At 36.3% G+C, this 21,712-nt stretch overlaps 2 protein-coding genes across 2 annotated transcripts; both read right to left on the bottom strand.

Annotated features, from left to right (window-relative positions):
- Positions 1-8,271: 8,271 nt before the first annotated feature.
- Positions 8,272-8,718, bottom strand: LOC110923626. Its single transcript, XM_022167696.1, has one exon. It carries the CDS (start codon positions 8,716-8,718, stop codon positions 8,272-8,274), a length of 447 nt encoding a protein of 148 aa, XP_022023388.1.
- A 5,998-nt stretch (positions 8,719-14,716) lies between these two features.
- LOC110866977 (protein starmaker) lies at positions 14,717-21,359 on the bottom strand. The gene is made up of 13 exons (XM_035986639.1): positions 21,185-21,359; positions 20,863-21,077; positions 19,325-19,528; positions 18,573-18,754; positions 18,353-18,476; positions 18,080-18,277; positions 17,963-18,010; positions 16,546-17,868; positions 16,362-16,475; positions 16,194-16,267; positions 16,063-16,114; positions 15,814-15,950; positions 14,717-15,219 (listed from the first exon to the last, which is right to left on the bottom strand). Exons 2-13 carry the CDS (start codon positions 21,025-21,027, stop codon positions 14,937-14,939), a joined length of 2,904 nt encoding a protein of 967 aa, XP_035842532.1. The 5' UTR covers positions 21,028-21,077; positions 21,185-21,359; the 3' UTR covers positions 14,717-14,936.
- Between the last annotated feature and the right edge of the window lie 353 nt (positions 21,360-21,712).

The following is a 21,712-nucleotide window of genomic DNA, read 5'->3' as shown; positions in this document are numbered from 1 at the left end:
TGTTGGGGAACAAAGGGTAACAAAGGCATCCGAAAACACGTAAGTGATCGTAGGAGGGTACGCGTTGGTATAATGCTTCGGTTGGTGTTCTGTCATTGAGAAGTTTGACGGGTAAAATATTTAGTAGGTATGTTGCAGTGGCTAGGGCGTGATGCCAAAAAGTGTTAGGTAAGGAGGCGTGGGTAAGGATGGTGCGAATCATATTATTAATGGTACGGATCATGCATTCCGCCTTTCCATTTTGGGAGGAGGTGTGAGGACACGAGTGACGGAAAAGGATGCCATGAGTGGCAAAAAATGTTTGAACGATGAATTTACATACTCCATACCGTTATCACATTGAAAGGTTTTTATAGGTCGCTCAAACTGGGTGGTAATTAATTTGTGAAATTGACAGAAAATATGATATACTTGAGATTTGTTTGTTAAGGGGTAGGTCCATAGAAAATTAGTGACATCGTCAATAAATAAAATATAATATCTATGACCATCAGAACTTAAAACAGGGGATGTCCATAAATCGCTATGAATAAGATCAAAAGGGTAAAAAATACGAGTGTAAGAATTGGCGAAAGGTAATCTAGTACTTTTGCCAAGCACACAAGAATGACAAATATTATTGTTTAAATTCGAAAAATCAACAGAACAAGATGACTTTAAAGACTGTAAAGGTGCACGTCCTGGGTGGCCAAGACGTTGGTGCCATAGAGTGGAGGTAACAGCAGCAAAGGTGGCTGGAAAAGTGGTGGTTCCAGGTCCTAGCACGAGTGGGTAGAGGTTACCGCTGCTGTTGCACCGGAGGATAGGGATCCGGCTCCTGTAATCCTTCACAAGAAAACCAAAAGGGTCAAATTCGACAGAGACAGAGTTGTCGGTAGTGAACCGACGAACAGAGATTAAATTTTTAAGTAGTTTGGGAGCATAAAGGACGTTTTTAAGGGCAAGGGGAGGGAATGGTGCAGGTAAGGTTTTGGTGCCATGTCCAAGTACCGGGATGGTGGAGCCATCACCGACGAGAATTTGTTGTCCCATGCTATTATTAGAAAAAGAGTGAAAATTAGCAGAGGTGTTAGACATATTACCTGTCGCCTCGGTGTCCATAAAGTAGGTCGGCTCCTGCTGGTTCAATGACATTGCATTGAGTGCCTGATCAATGTCAGTTGGTACATAAGCCGTGTTATGAGCCTGTGACGGTTTGGAGCCCAAGATGCCTGATCCATTATGAGTGTTGGGCCACGAGCTAGTGGTAGGATAGGGGCAAGGGGGCGAGGCCCATTGGGGAGGGAACTGCTGGGCCGGCCCATTGGTAGGCCAACCATATGGAGTGGGCGGCCAGTAGTTGTATGGTGGATATGGGTTGGGCCAGAAGTTGTATGACGAGCGTCCCCTGCCAAACCCATTCCTGCCGCGTCCGCGACCACGGGATCTGCCATGACCGCGTCCACGCTCGGAAGAGGAGGAGTCGGCTGGTGTGATGGGAGCGGATCGAGTGGAGGTGGTGAGGGTCGTGTCGGGGGTTTTGGCAGCGTGTAAGGCTAGCTCCTGCTTGTGTGACTCGATGATGCAAAGCTTAGACCGAGCCGTAGAGAACGATGGCAGCGGGTCCTGACCTTGTGTCACGACCCCTGACCCACCCTGGACGGAATCGGGAGTCGCGAGCAGTCCAGTGGTACCGGTGATTATTTTGAAAAACATTGCAGCGGAAATTTCATCAGGACCGTGAGTTAGGAAAATATCAGAGTTTAGAAAGACCGGATTTTATTTAAATAGATGGAATAAATTCCATGTTTTACAAAGGTAGCTTTTAATAAAAACAATATTTCTTAATTTGATTTAATTAATAAAATAAGCCACTTCTTGAAGTCTTTTAGTGCCGGATCCAATCCTTACTCCAATCTACTGTAATTACCTGAAACGCGTTTGAAAAAGGTTTTGTCAGCGGGAAATACTGAGTGAGTTCATTCAGGTTTTATGAAATGACCCTTAGTTATAAAATTATAGCATAAGAGCGATTACAATGGTTCATATCTTATCTTTATCTGGCTTTCTGTCACAATGGTGACAAGTCACAATGGTGACAAGTCACAATGGTGACGATGGTCATACCACTATTAGGTCAATGAACTCTAATAGTGACGTTCCTCCTAGTAGGTCAATGAACCTAACTGGGAGAAATAGCAATGTGCACAATACCCCACTAACCAATAAATCAAGATATCCACGACTTAGTCCCTGTAATTATAACTTTTGAAAATAATTTGGAGTATTGTAAAACAGTTGATAAAAAGAGAATGACTCACATTGCAGATTTTACGAGCAGAGTTTAAGCCTTACTGATTTGCCTGTGATTAATCTAATTTAAATAACAATGCGCACACAAAACCGGGTTAGTAACTAATTCAGCAGTTACGTCAATTCACGAGATCAAACCCTCACATCGATTAACAAGTGCGATACTTAATAATTCAATCGGATTCACAACGAATAACAGAGCATAGTCCGAATTCGAACAGCACTCAAATATTCAAGTCGAAATCACGACGAATAATCAAAGTACAAGCTCAATTGGAGCAACACCCGGACAATCGTTGGATAGTTACAATCGATCGGACGTTGAATCGTAATAGCGATCGAGTTATTACCCTGATTGCGGCAGCGTTTCGAGGTGTGTGTGTTTGGGTAGTAGAAGAAGTATAACTCGACGTCAATTTGGAATTTGAGCGTCGTTTTTGTGCCCAGAAGCAAGTCCCGAAGCCTGCTATTTATACACGAATTTGCTCCTGCTTACGGACCGTAAGCCTGAGCCCTTACGGTCCGTAAGGGGCACCTATAATTCTTTGGCTTGCCCCCCACGGGACTAGCCCTGATGAGTCAACAGTTTTGGCCAATAGAATTCAAACAACGATTTATTAAGATAATCGTCAACTAGGTTTTACCCCCCTTGGGTTTTAGGGGCCCTGATCCTGATTCCGATTGTTCTGAAATTTTTAGGGTTAATGCAGAATTACTTGGGTGTCTCAATTAGGGTTTCCTTTTTATAAAATTAACATAATAAGTATTAATCTTAGTGAGAGTCGTTACATCCTCCCCACCTTAATAAAAATCTCGTCCTCGAGATTTGGACTATGATATTTTCTTGGGGTTATGTATCGTGGAATGGAATCAAAAGATATTTCGAGGGTTATGAGTTTTGAAAGTAAAAATGATTTATAGAAATAATTGGATTCAATATTCGAAATGAACTTACTTTGATCAATTGAGGGAGATTCTGAATTGATAAATATCTATTTGTGAATGGAAGTATGGAAAATGATTTGTTAATGATTATCCAAACATCAATATTGTTTACTTAAATGGTACTGGACAATAGAATTTAGTGTATCGTAATCTGAGTACATAATTGTACCAAGAATATGACAAATCAACCGAATGGCGTATGAATAGAGTTTAGCATAGGCTATAAATTTATTCGGATGCTACAAAGTGGTTGTAAGGAGTGAAAGAATTCAATGATGGCCGAATAAATTCATCGTTTTCGAATTTGAGAGTTTCAAGGAGGCGAATCTGGCTATTTCAAAAGATGAGACATTCCGATGAAATGATATAGTTTCCAAGGTGATTATGTTTAAGCCAAAAGATATATGGTCTATAGATTTTTAGAATGAATGTGAAGAACTTTTTGGAATTAGTAAAATTCTTTGTCAGAAAAAAACTTACCTTGATTGGTACCTAAGGAAGACTTAAGATTGACAGTGTTCAAAATGAAATGAAAACATGAAAATGATTCGTTAAATATTTAATTATGATATGAGAAATTCAATGTGCTGTGATGGGAGATTTGTAAGAATACATGAAAGGACAATAAAGTTAGTGTATCTTTGTCTTAATACATAATTGTATTCAGATGCTTTTAATCAAAATGTTTGATTAAAGATAGGTAATATTTTGATTTATTAAATACCTTTTCCTTTTATGTTATCATAAAGTAGAATAATAAATATAGATAGGTTTAAAATATCAAAACCCGTGGTAATAATGATATATGTTTTATAAATAGGTTTACCCAATATTCTAGAACTCACGATTATCATTTTTGAAATCAAGTATGTTTAACTATAAGATTTTATAATAGGGTATTTTAAATCATAAAAGTAAACTAGTAAATGTTTATTTTAATATCAAGCATACTTAAATATTGGCTTGCGTAAATAACATTTGATGTATTAATAGTTGTGAAATATTAATCAAGATGAACATTTATTTATAATATGTCTTGTTCATGAATACTTAGACAATTATTTAGATAATTTTATTCGTCCTTTTTAATTATTTTATGAAAATATGTCTTCTCTTTATAGTACAAAGTATATATATTTATATATATATAATAAGAATATTTTTATATATAATTGAAATTTACTAAATAAGTATGATGACTTTTATATACATTAAATAGTTATTATCATGGTTGGATATTGGTTAGTGCTGCCTTGTTTAAGCATAGGTGATCAGTCCATGCCTAACTAAGGCTACGCTATCCAATATCTGTCTTGATAATACCCTTAATACCTAAAAATAATATTAATACCTACTCTTATTAATATTTTATTACAAATATTTACCAAAAATAAATAATTTAAACGAGATTAGCGCAATTTTCAAATGTTGTGAAAAATGTCACCCCAAGGTGATCGTAATCAAAGAAATGATTTGATGAATTCGAAGACTAAACAAGCATGTTATGGTTCAAGAGAATTGAAGTGCTTGTTGGGACTATTTTGAATATGATGGCTTCAATCCATCATATGGGACTTTGAATTGAATACGTAATGCGAGCAAGTTCAAACAATTGAACTTGGTGTAAACAAAACGAGTTCATGTATTAATAAGAAATTTTTGGATATGGTTACAATAAAAACCATGTATGCTAAAGGAAATTGAGTTTTTCAAGAAACTTATTGACTTGATATCAAAGAGTCAACGTTTTGCAATAAACGTGGTTTATAAATGCAAAGATCAAGTATAGTGATACGATATTTGAACTTTTGATAGAAATAACAAATTGGAATGAAGCCCTCCAGTGGTCTTCATAAATCAAACGAACCACATGCGCAACAAACAGTGCATGTGTAAAGTGTGGATTTACCAAGAAATGAAATAGATCAATATTTGCTATTATGAAAGAAATCCTCATGGTATGATGACTATTAGAGGAAGTAGAAACACGAAAGTCAACTCTTTATAGGCAGAAGTCATAATTGCAATGAAAGAAATATAAGAACTTCTTATCTGGAATTTCATGTGATAACTATTTGTTAAATGACATTATCAGAGAATGTCGAATGAAGTGAAATGAAATAGGGGATTTGCAAAAATATATGACTTCTTTTGTAGTGCTAATAATTATGACTAAGGTTAGACTATGCACCGATGTTTGTGAAATATTGTTCCAACGTACCTCAGCGAGATGTTGATCGTTTGTAAGATCATGTGGCAAAGTGCCGATTTTTGATTAGGAGTTCTTTTACTGACGGAATTAGTATTGGTGTTATCGTGCCCAAATTTATATTTTTCAAAGGTCTTGCCTTTGAAATTGTACGTGATACACTTTGATGTCTTGTGGACGTGAAATTTTAAGTTTCATGTGTTTTCTGGTGCATTAGCACAACTTTAGATGTTTCTTACTTGCGTTAATAGTTTATGATAACGCTTTGGTAATTCTTATATTTTTGGATGGTGTCCCAACTTAATGGGTTTCCAGTATTATTTTGTTGCACGAGTTACGAGGTAGATGATCAAACGAAAGAATGTTTGACATCGAAATTAAAGATATATGCGAGAGATTCCTGATAAAGAAATCTATATTTATTATTGACACATATGCTTGTGCTTTATTCTTAATCGACTTTTGGAATTCCTTATAGATATACATATCTATATTATATATTTCACATACTGTAATATATATACCTTTCATAAGGTTAAATGTATATAATAGATTCATATTTCCAAAATAAGTCAGATATCAGCTCATGATATTATTTAGGGAAATTTTGTCACTTGTTTGACATACTATATACCCCATCTTATCCGATTCGCGCCGGAGAGGTAATCTCAGTATATCCGGACAAGCTGGAGAGTCTGCTACTCTATACCCAGTTTTGCCGGAGAAAATTTTCCATTTCCCATAAATAGTATCTTTTCAAGATTTTAAAAGTGCCTCTTTTATTAGGGCTTTTATCAAGGAAATTTATATTTCCATAACATATTTTTATTCTAAACCAAGTAATATCAATAAACAAGAATTAATAGCAATTAAGTGCTATTACCTGCCAACCGTCATTCTTATAGCATACCACTATCCATTACTTTATACTTTATATAAGAAATTTTATTTTGAAGCTTATATTAAGGCAAAATTCTTAAGTTCAAGTCTAAATATTATTCAGAGTGCTATCAAATAATATTAAGTTTCTAATTCTCCGTTTAAACTTAGGTATTATTATAACACCTAATTGCGTAAACAAGTGGCTTAGCTTATACTAAGGCATCTTTTCTTATGTTCAAGTCTAACTGCTATCGGCTGTGCTACCATTTAACAGTAATATCCTAACTCTTTTTATTTAAGCTTAAGTATTATTATCACAACACTTATAGGCTTAAAGCAGTGACTTAGCTCTGATACCACCTTTACTGTCACGACCCCTGACCCACCCTGGACGGAATCGGGAGTCGCGAGTAGTCCAGTGGTACCGGTGATTGTTTTGAAAAACATTGCAGCGAAAATTTCATCAGGACCGTGAGTTAGGAAAATATCAGAGTTTAGAAACACCGGATTTTATTTAAATAGATGGAATAAATTCCATGTTTTACAAATGTAGCTTTTAATAAAAACAATATTTCTTAATTTGATTTAATTAATAAAATAAGCCACTTCTTGAAGTCTTTTAGTGTCGGATCCAATCCTTACTCCAATCTACTGTAATTACCTGAAACGCGTTTGAAAAATGTTTTGTCAGCGGGAAATACTGAGTGAGTTCATTCAGGTTTTATGAAATGACCCTTAGTTATAAAATTACAGCATAAAAGCGATTACAATGGTTCATATCTTATCTTTATCTGGCTTTCTGTCACAATGGTGACAAGTCACAATGGTGACGATGGTCATACCACTATTAGGTCAATGAACTCTAATAGTGACGTTCCTCCCTAGTAGGTCAATGAACCTAACTGGGAGAAATAGTAATGTGCACAATACCCCACTAACCAATAAATCAAGATATCCACGACTTAGTCCCTGTAATTATAACTTTTGAAAATAATTTGGAGTATTGTAAAACAGTTGATAAAAAGAGAATGACTCACATTGCAGATTTTACGAGCAGAGTTTAAGCCTTACTGATTTGCCTGTGATTAATCTAATTTAAATAACAATGCGCACACACAACCGGGTTAGTAACTAATTCAGCAGTTACGTCAATTCACGAGATCAAACCCTCACATCGATTAACAAGTGCGATACTTAATAATTCAGTCGGATTCACAACAAATAACAGAGCATAGTCCGAATTCGAACAACACTCAAATATTCAAGTCGAAATCACGACGAATAATCAAAGTACAAGCTCAATTTGAGCAGCACCCGGACAATCGTTGGATAGTTACAATCGATCGGACGTTGAATCGTAATAGGGATCGAGTTATTACCCTGATTGCGGCAGCGTTTCGAGGTGTGTGTGTTTGGGTAGTAGAAGAAATATAACTCGACGTCAATTTGGAATTTGAGCGTCGTTTTTGTGCCCAGAAGCAAGTCCCGAAGCCTGCTATTTATACACGAATTTGCTCCTGCATACGGACCGTAAGCCTGAGCCTTACGGTCCGTAAGGGACACCTATAATTCTTTGGCTTGCCCCCCACGGGACTAGCCCTGATGAGTCAACAGTTTTGGCCAATAGAATTCAAACAACGATTTATTAAGATAATCGTCAACTAGGTTTTAGCCCCCTTGGGTTTTAGGGGCCCTGATCCTGATTCCGATTGTTCTGAAATTTTTAGGGTTAATGCAGAATTACTTGGGTGTCTCAATTAGGGTTTCCTTTTTATAAAATTAACATAATAAGTATTAATTTTAGTGAGAGTCGTTACACCTTGAAGGACCGTGCCAATTCCTTCGTATTGATCAGTGAGGCCAGCAATAAGTTGTAAGACAAGAGCATCATTGTCTACGGGGTGCCCGACACCCGCCAGCTGATCGGATAGAACCTTCAGCTCCTAGCAATAGGCAGAGACATTGGAAAAATTTTCAAGACGATTAGTGGTGAAGAGATGATGAAGGTGAAGAGCATGAGCACTCTTGTTGTCTTGAAACAGGTTTTCGAGGGTAGTCCATGCTTGATGAGCGGTGGTATCGGGCTTGATAATTGTGTGGACGAGGTCTTGGGAGATTGTTCCATAAATCCATTGGAGAACTATGGAATCAAGACGCTCCCAGAGTTCTTTGGCCGACGAGGAGTCACCGGTAGTTTTGTCTTTATCAGCCGACGGCTTAGATGTGTCAGCGGCAGGAGGAAGGAGGTGATCATAAACCTGAAAGGCTTTGCAGTGTAGTTTGAAAAGTTCCGACCACGTAGACCAGTGGCCGGTTTCCAGCTCAAGGGTAACGGGTATGGCGGTTTTAATGTTTGAGACCGTGACGGCCGGGTGTAACTTGGTATCCATGAGGGAGAGGGTGTGAAAGAATAGTGCAGCAGAGGAAGAACAGAGGGGATCGAAGGGGGCTGCCGAAAAAAAAAAGAGGTGATCGGCGCTGGAAAGAGAGGGACTACGGTTTCTGGTCTCGTGATACCATGAAACAATAGGATCCTTGATCCTCTCCCTTGAAAGGGTTTCCATTATATAGAAAATACAATCCCGTAACTTAAGGGATATTTACAAAGATAATATTGTACAGAATGATAACCATAAATACCTTATCTATTAATCCGCCACTGGTTAAACGTGCAATGGGTTACATTTAAAAATAGTCGTTATTTTTATAAAGAATATATCAATGTCATACACATTTTAAAGAGAAAAAATGTTCAATTTTGTAGTGGAACTTAAAAAAATAGTGAGGTACATAAAGTTTTATAAGTTTAGAAAATTGATGGAACCAGAGTTACTGATTCAACTACCCTTGTCTATATAAATCTCATGTGTCGCGTGTCACATTCTCACTGCTTTCTACGTTTTTTAGGTTCAAAAACAGTCCCTTGTATGCTTTATTTACATATCAGCGTACAAAGTGAAGATAAATGGTTCTCATATTGTATGGTGCCATGTCAATTACCATTTCAAAATACCAATAAACAAATTGCGTAAGTGACATCCTTGCTCCTTGTTGCAACTTTCTTTAACCTGAAAATCAAGACACTTTTTGTTAACCTGAAAGACCCCAGTAATACACTACTAAACTGTAGAATCTTGATTTACAAATACCCTTGCTAAGCAGTAATCTAGATTTACCGATTCCCTTTCCAAATATAATCAGTGTTTAAGGCATGTTCAGTTAGATTGTGCTCACCAAAAGTGCTTCGATGACACCCGTCGCATCACGCGGGCCAAACCACTAGTGTTATATGTTGCGTAAGTCATATTCCACATAACCAAATTGCGTTATAGACATCCTTGCTCCTTGTAATTTTTTTAACCTGAAAATCAAGACCTCACTAATACACTACTAAACTGTAGAATCTTGATTTACAAATACCCTCAGGTGCAATCGAGCCGAGCCGAGCCCGACTAGGTTCGAGTTCGTTTGACTTTTGAAAGCTCAAGCTCGGTTCGTATATAATTTTTCAAGCTCAAGCTCGGCTCGTTTATTATTTGCTAATTCCTTTATATTAATTATAATTATTGTTTTATATATAGTTTAGTTATTTTTCAAAATTTTATAAACAGCAAGCTCGTGAGACAGTTCGAGCTCGATAAGTGAAGCCCGGGCTCATTTATATTTATTTTACGAGCTTGTTTTTAGGCTTGGGCTCGAACTAAAGCTCAACTCTTTCGAGCTTTTTTTCGAGCCGAGCTCGTCTGCACCCCTGTTGCTAAGCAGTAGAATCTGGATTACCAATGCCCTGCTAAATGATTTGGCTACACCATATTTTACAAGAACATATAAAAAGCACCAATAAATTGCAACCCAACAAGTTTTTTCAAAAACAGATAAAAAAAGGCATGTAACATAAACCTGCCTACTACCCCTACTATAAACATGTACATGTTCGTGGCGGAGTTAAGCTATTCTTTGCCAGAATGTTGCAATCGCCGTCGGGGGTGGGGGTGTCGCAGGTTGCTGGCAGTGAGGTGAGGCAGAAGGAGGGCGGGAGTCGCACAAAGCTGGCAGTCGATTGGTTTTTTTTTTTTTTTTTTTTTTTTTTTTTTTTTTGTAAACTGGACTAATTTTGTTTAATTAAAGTTGTATTTGGGTTGGGCTTGAATTGATATTAACTTATTGGGCTTGATGGAATGAATTCAAGTTTTATTAAAGGGGTTAGTGGGCTAACTTGTTTATATAATTGGGTCAGGTTTCAATCCGTGTTCATAATTTTTTATATAAATTCCTAACACTTTTTCTAAGGGGTGCAGACAAAAATTTCCAAGGGGTGCGGTCGGGATTTTTCGTGGAAAATACCACTATTTTTTTTTCAAGGGGTGCGGCCGCCCACGGGGTAGGTCCGCCCCTGAGTGCGAGGATGTTAATTTCAAACTGACTCGTCTCGATGTATTGAGTCGTGATGTGACCAAGACACAATCATCTTAAAAACATCTCTATTTTTTTTTTAAACTTTCATGAACAAAAAATTTTCTGGAAATTCGTAACAATGAGATGATTGTTCTGATAAAGTTTGGCAACATGTTTTTCTGGATTATACGTATTCTGTTTTCAACGTCAAATATGGGTGTTCGGGAATGCGTTAGATCAGTTCGTGATGTTGGAAATGTGTTTTGTTTAAGATTGTGGGGATGGTATTCTTGGATCATTCTAGTTGTCTTATGATCTGACATTCATGCTTGATGTGTGACTAGTATGAGCCAAAATGTTAAATATCCGCATTTTGAAGATGTTGTGAATTTGAATAATTCTTGGAAATTCAGGTGATACTGCAATTCGGGTGGAACTGACATGCCTCATGAATCCTCATCGACAAAACATGAAAGTTATTTTTGGTTTTGTGAAAGCACAAAAACGAAGTTGTATTTAACAATGTCAAACCGATATCAAGTTTCTTTTGGGACGATGGAAATGTCCTATATGTGGATTAATAATAGGGGGGATGGTTGTCGTCAAGTCATGCAAAAACCTATTAACCTATACAGCTAAGGTCAATAGGGTATGGTATCACAAGAAGCATGTACTTAGTATTATGTATATTGTTTGATTATAAAAATTAAATTGCAAAATGTACTCGACCAACACAGTTTGATAAATATTAAAGTGTGGGATAATCGGATATAAATGCTACACATCAAAGTTAAACAATAATAACGAAACCTTAATCCCAATGATGATCATATGACATGAAATCATATGAAAGTAACTACTCAATCAAAACAAGCAAACTTTGTAAAGATTTAACTTTACATCGAAAATATATCTAAAAAGCAACGAAGTAAATTTTTCCTTTTCTTTTTTCTTTTAGTTTGACCTGCACAAACCACCAACCCACCAGCATCCTCCTGCTCTTTTTTTTGTTCCTCGATCTCCACCACCGCAGCTGAAAAACTGCTTTCCGTGAATCAATAGTGCCCCTAACTCTAAAGTGGCAGACGGCGGTATGGTTTTCCGGGGGAACACCTAAGCCAAACTCTGAAGCCAGCGTGGGCCTGGTTAAGACAACATAGCCTGGCCATGGGGCTCTCCAATTCAAGGACTACGGTGACCAAACGCAAGAAAGTCATTGTTTCAAAAAAAAAAATATTGCCGTAACTGTAGCACATAATAAATATAGCCCAAGCCCACTTTCATGTTAGTAAATAATTGTCTGTTATGCTGCGTTTTTTTAATTCCCTTGTAACCGAGCCCATGAATAAATTTAGCCCAAGCCCACTTTCAAGTTCAGTCTTCAATTTCATGTTAGTAAATAATTGTATGTTATGATGCGTTTTTTTAATTCCCTTTGTAACCGAGCCCATGAATAAGTTTAGCCCAGGCCCACTTTCAAGTTCGGTCTTCAATGGATTCAAGTGGCTCTCGTTGTTCACACTGTAGAGGTGCACAAACCGGTTAATTTTAATAACTGGATTGGGTAACCGGTTATATCAGTTAATTTGACTTTTTTACTTTAACCGGTTTATGCTTTAACCGGTTATTATTTTAACTGGTTATTTTTATAACTGGTCTGGTTAATTACTTTAACCGGTTTTTTGATTTTTTTTTTTTTTCAATTTTTTCGGTTAACCGGTTGTCGGTTAATAATCGATTCCTATACTAAATATCAATAACCGGTTACTAATCTACGGTTAAAAATAACTACTAACCAGTTATTTTATGCACCTCTATTTGACAGCCCCCTTCATTGCCAAAATAATTGATGTGCTCTTTCGAATAAAATGTACATAGCTGGCTCAATCCAAATTGATAGATTCGCCTATGTAGTTGAGTCCATCACACTAATATATAGTAATCATTCCTCTATTGGCCTCTAGCATCTTCTTCTTAGAGGGGAAGGGGTGCTCAGACCGGCTATCCTAATCCTCTCCAATCTTCTTGCGTCACGTCACTTAGACCATCCACTACCCTAAATTACCCGATTTAAGGACGCCACTACCCTAAAACATGGACCCCACCATTTTACCCCACACTCTCTCTCCATACGCACAACCCTCTCTATCTCTCTCCTACCTTCACACATAAACCATCGGCAACCACAAAGACCACCCCCTACCCGCAGGACTGGCGGTGTAAGGGGTACCCAAAGGCAAGGGTCTGGGGTGTGGTTTCTATCGAATTTATGTTCCTCAAAACATAATTTCAAGTATTCAGTTTCTTTTATTAGTGTTATTCGATTATACATTTTAAATAATTCTATAGTCGCTCAATATATGTATTTTGTGTCATTTATATATCAATTTTGACTAGAAGTGCCGCGAAAGATAAAAGTATGCTTACATTTTTCACGGAAAAACAACAATTTAACATATATATTTGAACAATGAATTTAACATTTTATTCAAGTGTAAAGTTACCGGCCACGAAAAAGATAGGTGATGCGTGAGAGATTGTTTCCTTTTGAATATCTTTCATAATATGTTGTATAAAATTGTTTAAATATAAAAATGAACCTCGTTTTATTGAATTCGAAACCCAAAATATTGCAAAATCTTGCAGAATTCCTTAAGAACTAAAAACTAATCTTGAAGAATTCCTAAAAAACTATAAACTAATAAAAATTAGTATTGGTATAAAAAATAAAGAAACAATATATAACTATAAAAATAAAGATGTTAAATAAAAAGCACATTACTTCAATTCTTTAAAACTTTTTGTGTTAGATACCCTCGCCTAAGTTTTCATAATCAGAAAATTATTTCAGACATGACATATATCAACAACGTATGTATGGTAAAAGTTAAACGTGCAATGGGTTACATTTAAAAATAGTCGTTATTTTTATAAAGAATATATCAATGTCATACACATTTTAAAGTGAAAAAATGTTCAATTTTGCAGTGGAACATAACAAAATAGTGAGGTACATAAAGTTTTATAAGTTTAGAAAATTGATGGAACCAGAGTTACTGATTCAATTACCGTTGTCTATATATAAATCTCATGTGTCGCGTGTCACATTCTCACTGCTTTCTACATTTTTTTAGGTTCAAAAACAGTCCCTTGTATGTTTTTTTTACATATCAGCGTACAAAGTGAAGATAAATGGTTCTCATATTGTATTGTATGTTGCCATGTCAATTACTTTTTCAAAATACCAATAAACAAATTGCGTAAGTGACATCCTTACTCCTTGTTTCAACTTTCTTTAACCTGAAAATGAAGACACTTTTTGTTAACCTGTAAGACCCCAGTAATACACTACTAAATTGTAGAATCTTGATTTACAAATACCCTAGCTAAGCAGTAATCTAGATTTACCAATGCCCTGTCCAAATATAATCAGTGTTTAAGGCATGCCCAGTTAGATTGCTCTCACCAAAAGTGCTTCGGTGACACCCGCCGCATCACACGGGCCAACCCACTAGTGTTATATGTTGCATAAGTCATATTCCACATAACCAAATTGCGTTATAGACATCCTTGCTCCTTGTTGCAATTTTTTTAACCTAAAAATCAAGACCTCCCTATTACTAAATTGTAGAATCTACAAATACCCTTAGGTGCAATCGAGCCGAGCCGAGCCCGACTAGGCTCGTGCTCGTTTAACTTTTGAAAGCTCAAGCTCGGTTCGTATATAATTTTTCAAGCTCAAGCTCGGCTCGTTTATTATTTGCTAATTCCTTTATATTAATTATAATTATTGTTTTATATATAGTTTAGTTATTTTTCAAAATTTTATAAACAGCAAGCTCGTGAGACAGTTCGAGCTTGATAAGTGAAGCCCGGCCTCATTTATGTTTATTTTACGAGCTTGTTTTTAGGCTCGTGCTCGACCTAAAGCTCAACTTCGAGCTTTTTTTCAAGCCGAGCTCGTTTGCACCCCTATTGCTAAGCAGTAGAATCTGGATTACCAATGCCCTGCTAAATGATTTGGCTACACCACATTTTACAAGAACATATAAAAAGCACCAATAAATTGCAACCCAACAAGTTTTTTTCTAAACAGATAAAAAAAAGGCATGAAACATAAACCTGCCTATTACCCCTACTATAGAAACAGAAGACAACAGCTTCTACCAAGCAACTTAAAACACTAACTACCACCAAAATGTACCCATTTCACTTAACTCATCTCCCTATTCTTCTTTTCAGTCTTTGACCCAGTCTTCGGAGTCTCCGTTGACTTTTCCGTTACACTTTCGGTTTCTTCAGCAGCATTTCCACTCCCAGATTCTTTCACATTATCACCTAGAGATTTAGTTTTAGTTTTAGTTTTACTTTTGCTTCCTTTTTTACCCCTGGAATACACCATCTTTTTCGGTGTTGCTTTTTTGTCGTCTTTCTTCGTCTCTTTGTCTGTCTTTGACTCAACTTCTTTGGCGCTGACTTTGTTTTCACCCTCGGCCCTGTTTAAAGATATCAATATTGTCAAGTTTGAGAAACATTGTTGTAATTAGGGGTGCAAACGAGTCGAGCTACTCGCGAGCTACTCGAGCTCGGCTCGAAAAAAGCTCGAACGAGCCGAGCTTAAACGAGCTCGAGCTCGAGCCTAAAAAACAAGCTCGTTCAGTAAACGAGCCCGAGCCCAAGCTTCGCTTATCGAGCTCGAGCCGGCTCGCGAGCCTAAACGAGCTTTCTGTTTATATATTTTTTATTAATTATATTAAACATATATTTATATAATAATAATAATTACCATTTATATAAATATAAAAAAATAACTTAATTATATGTATAATAATAATTATAATTAATATAAATTATTTAATAAATACTAAACGAGTCGAGCCCGAGCCGAGCTCGAGCTTGAAAAGTTACCTTCGAGCCGAGCTCGAGCTTTAGAAATAAAGCTCGAATCAAGCCGAGCTCGAGCTCGAGCTTTCATATGTTAAATGAGCTCGAGCCTAGTCGAGCTCGGGCTCGGCTCGGCTCGTTTGCACCCTTGGTTGTAATGTAAATACATAATAAAAAAAGATTAACGATAGATAACAAACGCGTACATGTCCGGAAGAATATCAGTATTTTGAACTTCAACCGCAACCACAACCTCCTTGTTTGGTGTAGAAAATTCTTTTATAAATTCCCACTTTTCTTTCCTTAGATTCAAGGTTTCTTCATCACCATCCACATACAAAACCTATTTATCATATCCACGTTAAACGTATCGGTTAAGCTGGTAGTTATGATTGACAAAATGTAACTTAAACTTATATATAGTAAGTAGTAAAATAAGTAAATAAGTAAATAACCTTATGCTTGGTTTCTGCAGAATTGAAGGATTCAACAACACCTTCATAATACCTACAAGCAAGGATGTATAATTGTATATATCAGCAATATTGCATGAGAAACTTTAAATATGTTAAAGAGAAGCGCATACATTTTATCTTCGGGCCACCAAACTTTGACTTTTTGACCAACCAAACTATCATCATACTTTATAGTCTCCGTTACCTGCAAAATCATAACAATAATGATAGGATCCAACCTTTAGATGTTGACTGCAAGTTAACCTATGAGGAACGAGTTACGGGTTAGGAATACATACTTTCTTTTTAGTAACGGAGCGTTTCCGTTTTGAACCCGTCGAAAAGGCTCCCTCCAAGTTGCCTTTCACTTTAGTAGCCTTTTTTAGCACCGACTGTAGCGAAACATCCATACCCTAACAATCAAAAAAGGTAAATAACTTTAGTACAAAAAAGGAAAGTAAACACTCGTAGTAAAAATCTTACATCGTCATCTTCAGATAAAGATTTCGTCTGATTCTTCTCTTCAACGTTTTTACCACGTCCCTGCTTCTTTCCGTCTTTGATCTTTGACCGTGATTTGACCACGGAAGAACGGCTTTTACTAACTCTTTGGGCAGACAGCTTTAGCGGTATATTGTCCGAATCCGTTTCAGTTTCCTCCTCATCTCTATTTTCTGACACGTTACGTATTTTGCGGTCTGAATCAGTTTCAGTTTCCTCGTCTTTATTTTCAGACGGCTTAAGCGGAGTGTTGTCTGAATCAGTTTCCTCATCTTTGTTTTCGATATCTTTGTCTTCGCTAGGCTTCATTATTACCCGACTTTTCTGCACCTTCTTACCAGACGGTTGTTTAGCAGCTGAATCAGTTTCGTTATCTTTCTTACGCGACCGCTTTGCAGGTTTAACCTTTGAATCCCCTGCCTCTGCCTCTTTGTTATCATCCGGCTTTGACTTCTTTGACTGTTTTGACTTAAGCGGTGTGTTGTCTGAATCAGTTTCCTCATCTTTGTCTTCACTAGACTTCGTTATTACCTTACTTTTCTGCACCTTCTTACCAGACGGTTGTTTAGGAGCTGAATCAGTTTCGTTAGCTTTCTTACGGGACCGCTTTGCAGGTTTAACCTTTGAACCCCCTGCCTCTGCCTCTTTGTTATCATCCGGCTTTGACTTCTTTGACTCTGGTACTTCCTCACCAGACACCTTAGGCTTCTTAGCCACTGAACCTCCACCACCAACTTTTTTGCGTGACCTTTTAGCCGGTTTTGGCCCTGAATCACCAGTTGTAACCGAAGGTTTATTGTTATTCTCCTCGGCCTTTTCGGTTAATTTTCTGATGCGTTTAGGTGACCTCATTTCCGGGTCACTCGTCACTTCATTTACTGTGGTCAACGCAACAACTGTTAGTGGCCGATCAGTTCGAGTCAATCCCTTTTTCTTTGACCGGATCCCTTTCTTAATTTGAACTTTAGTTTGGGATTCTTCTTGTTGGCTGCCACTTTGTGCTGGAGCATTTGTGACCTCACTTTCTAACGTCTTTTCAACAGAAACCACAATTTCAGCGCTTTTTTCGGCTTTATTCTCAACATGAACGGTTTCAACAACAGGTTCGGCTGATTTTGCCATTTCAGCGCTTTTTTCGGCTGTATTCTCAACATGAACGCTTTCAACAACAGGTTCGGCTGATTTTGCCGATGTATCATTCGTATCTCCCGCATCGTTAACGTCAACAGCTTCCTCTGGATTTTTAGACTGCTGGGCATCAACATTTTCTTCGTTCCCAATGACCATATCTCCGTTGCTCGTTACCTGATCAAGAAATGTTTTTCATCTTATTAAATATTATTTAGTAAAGCATATCGATAACAAACACTAAAAAAACGTCAACTAACAAATTTCATACCGGAGCCGCATCTTCCGATGATACCACTGCCGGCGCGGTATCGACAACCTGTAGAAACAGAAAACACATAAATATACTATATATAAGAAAGGGGATCTTTTAATTCCTAAATTATACCTTTTCATGCACCGAAGCACTTTCGGCGTTATTTTCAGCAAACTGAGGAGTGCCTTCACAAACAGATGTTACAACTTGACTGTACTGAGCCAATGAATCGTTTAAATCGGTCATTGCTTTATTAAGGTATGGCCGAATTTTATCTGCGGACTTCTTAATCACTTCTTCTCCTAACTCTCTAGCGACCGGTAAGACGCCCTACACAGAGGAAAGTAGTTTAATAGAAACAATTAGGTTTAGTACTCTAGTTACAAATAATAATTAATCCCATACCTCGATGTTTTTAACACTTTTTAACAACGGTTTGAGCATATCGAGTGATATATCTTCACTCTCTTCCAACACAAGAGCCATGATATTTACCATTGACGAAAATACGATACCATGGTGATGGTCCCTGAAAAGAAAAAAGAAACAACACGTTATAGTCTTAGCATAACTGATAAAAAAAGAAGAAGAGTGAATGCATTCTACTTTACAAGAAACGTCATACCGTACTGTATTCAGAAAGTGCTCAAACATTTTCACAATCAGATCAAAACACTCGAGATCAAGCATGATAATACACGACCTAACTTTGGAAATACTGTCAATAATTGAGACCCTTTTGTTGTAAAATCGGCTTGATTCGTCTGATAGGTTTTCTAGAGAAGAAACAATACACCGGAAAACACCCTGTGGATATTAAAAAATTTATATATAAATTAAGTAAAATAACATAGGGGAAGGTTCAAATGAAAACCACTTTTTATTGTGAAAACTCGAAAACTAATTAAAAAAAGCCAAAAAAACATACAAAATTTTTTTTTTATTTTTATTTTATTTTTTTTTTTTGCAAACCAAAATTCGCAGGTTTAAAAAAAATTCAAAAAAAAAAAAAAAAAAATTTGTGTAGTGCACATGTGTAATAATACACATGTGTAAAAAATTTTTTGTGTAGTGCACATGTGTATGTGTACTACACATGTGTATTATTACACATGTGCACTACACAAAAATTTTTTTTTTTTTTTAATTTGAAAAAAAGTTTTTTTTTTATATATAAAAACCAGCGATTTTTATAAAAAAAATTGAAAAAAAAAAATTTGTGTGTTTTTTAGGCTTTTTTTAATTAGTTTTCGAGTTTTCACAATAAAAGTGGTTTTCATTTGAACCATCCCCAAATAACATAAACATGCTAAACGGAAATAATGCAAGAAAAACATATGAAATAGTCTAATGTAGTAATGTTTACGTTGCCTCTACCTTCAATTCTTCGTCAGTATACGGGGCATCGGGCGCTGTAATTCTTGTTACCTCACAGAGGCATGAAGCTACCGAAACTTTCACGTCCATACTTGGGTGTTCTAAAAGGCTCCCCGCAACCAAGGCCTTCGTCGGAGAACTAAGTGCATCTTGCATTGCGTTATTCGGTGATTGGTCAACGAGTAACAGAAGTCTCCATAATTGCTGAAGCCAAAAATTATATCAAAAACCCAATCAAATTAACAAATTTGAAATTTCAAGTTCTAAAACATGATCAAGAGCCATTAACTCTCGAAAACCCTAACAGCTGTCTACATCATTTATCTTTTTCATGCTAGAATTTGCACGTAACTAACAGGATTTAATCCAGAATCTTGAATTACGACTCCGCTATTAGATTCGCAAACTTACTAAATCGACCTGTACGTCACAATTTTCATATCACAAGGCTAGCTATAAATCTAGTAACATAGATAAAAATCCAAAAGCCTTTAACTACTCTTTCCAAATTATATCAAACACCACGCAGTCACGCACCAGTCTCATTAGCTTTCGTAATTATAGAAGTCCTTGACATCCCATTAACTCCCAAAAACCCTAACCACTGTCTACATCATTTATCTTTTCCATGCTTGAATTTACGAGTAACTAACTAACAGCATTTAATCCAAAATCTTGAATTACAACTCCGCTATTGGATTCGCAAACTTACTAAATCGACCTGTACATCACAATTTTCATATCACAAGGCTTAGCTATAAATCTAATAACATAGATGAAAATCCATTAGCCTTCAGCTACTCTTTCCAAATTTTATCAAACACCACGCAGTCACGCACCAGCCTCATTAGCATTCGTAATTACAAAAATCGTTGTCGTTATCCATTTTAACATATTTTAAGTTCTAAAACGTGATCAAGAGCCATTAACTCCCAAAAACCCTAACCATTATCTACATCATTTATCTTTTCCATGCATGAATTTACAACTAACTAACTAGCCGATAGCATTTAGTCTAAAATCTTGTATTACGACTCCACTGTTAGATTCGCAAACTTACGTAAATCGATTGGTATATCACATGGCCATCAATAAATCTAATAATACCATAGATGAAAACCCATGAGCCTTTAACTACTCTTAAAACTGTATCTAACACCACGCACCAGCCTCGTTAGCTTTCGTAAATCATAATTACAACGGTCATCGTTATTATCTATTTTCACATACAAGTCACTTATTTAAATAAGTTCATGTTTAATTTTACAGACATGTGACATGTCACCACACTTCTGGAATCACAACCTCATTTCGATTAACACACTTTATCTAAATTCTAAACCATATAAATCCATATACACATAATCATATACAAAAGTAACATAACATCATTAACATATGATCTAAAATCACCATCTACTATCCAAACCAGTGGAACAATTAGCAATCAAACAACATGCAGGACTAAACTAAACAATAACATTTCAAAACCTACACAAACAAGCTCACATAAAGCTGTAAAAACTGAAAAAACTTACATCAAGTATAAACAGAAGCTCTTCAACCGAATCCGGTGATTTCGAAAGCAGCCTACCGGCCTCTTTTAGCTGTCTACGAAGCTCAATTTCAGCATCTTCCACCTTAGGCTGTGGCCGAAACTCAAGCTTACTGATCTCACCGTGATCACCATCTGCCGTCACCATGGTCAAACACTAGTCCGATCGGTCTCAACCTACTCGTACGAACTTAAACCCTAACAAAATTCAAAAAACATGAACCATAAGTAACAAAAACACAAAATTCAGAAGGTTTTACAAGTTAAAAACCCTACAAAATGCTAGAAATTGTGTGAGAACTTACATAAAACAAAGGAAGCAGTTGATTAATGATTAGCAGTTGATTATGTACAGAAATTAGCTAAAACATGAGTTGAATTGAAGCTATTTGGAGTGAGAATTTGGGGAATTAGGGTTTGTTTTTATGAACAATTTGAGAATTGGGGGAATTTGGGGGTTTACAATTACAAGTGGTGGTTATTGTGCTGTTTACAAGGGGTATTTATATGGGGAAAAAAGTAGGGGCTTTTTTGTAATTTGATAAAGTTGGATTTTTAGATGTTTTTTTTACTACTGAATTAATTGTGTGTGACCATGTAATTAATTAAGAGATCTATAATTTTCATGAAAATACCTTTTGGGGCATGATTTAGTTATGAATTCTTGTCTAGATACAGTTGTTTGAGAAAAATAAATAAATATTAGATGTAAAACACTTATAAGTTTATATAATTTGAAATGGTAACTAAGTATAATAAAAAGCTGATTGAAAAATTGAAATTCTTAATTTCCTTTTTTACAATTTCATAAAAATAAAATTATTTAAATTTTA

This window comes from Helianthus annuus, chromosome 17 (assembly GCF_002127325.2).
Source record: "Helianthus annuus cultivar XRQ/B chromosome 17, HanXRQr2.0-SUNRISE, whole genome shotgun sequence".
In the NCBI taxonomy this organism is placed as follows: Eukaryota; Viridiplantae; Streptophyta; class Magnoliopsida; order Asterales; family Asteraceae; genus Helianthus; species Helianthus annuus.
The sequence above is the reverse complement of the archived record's forward strand: the minus strand, read 5'-3'. Positions and strand labels throughout refer to the sequence as shown.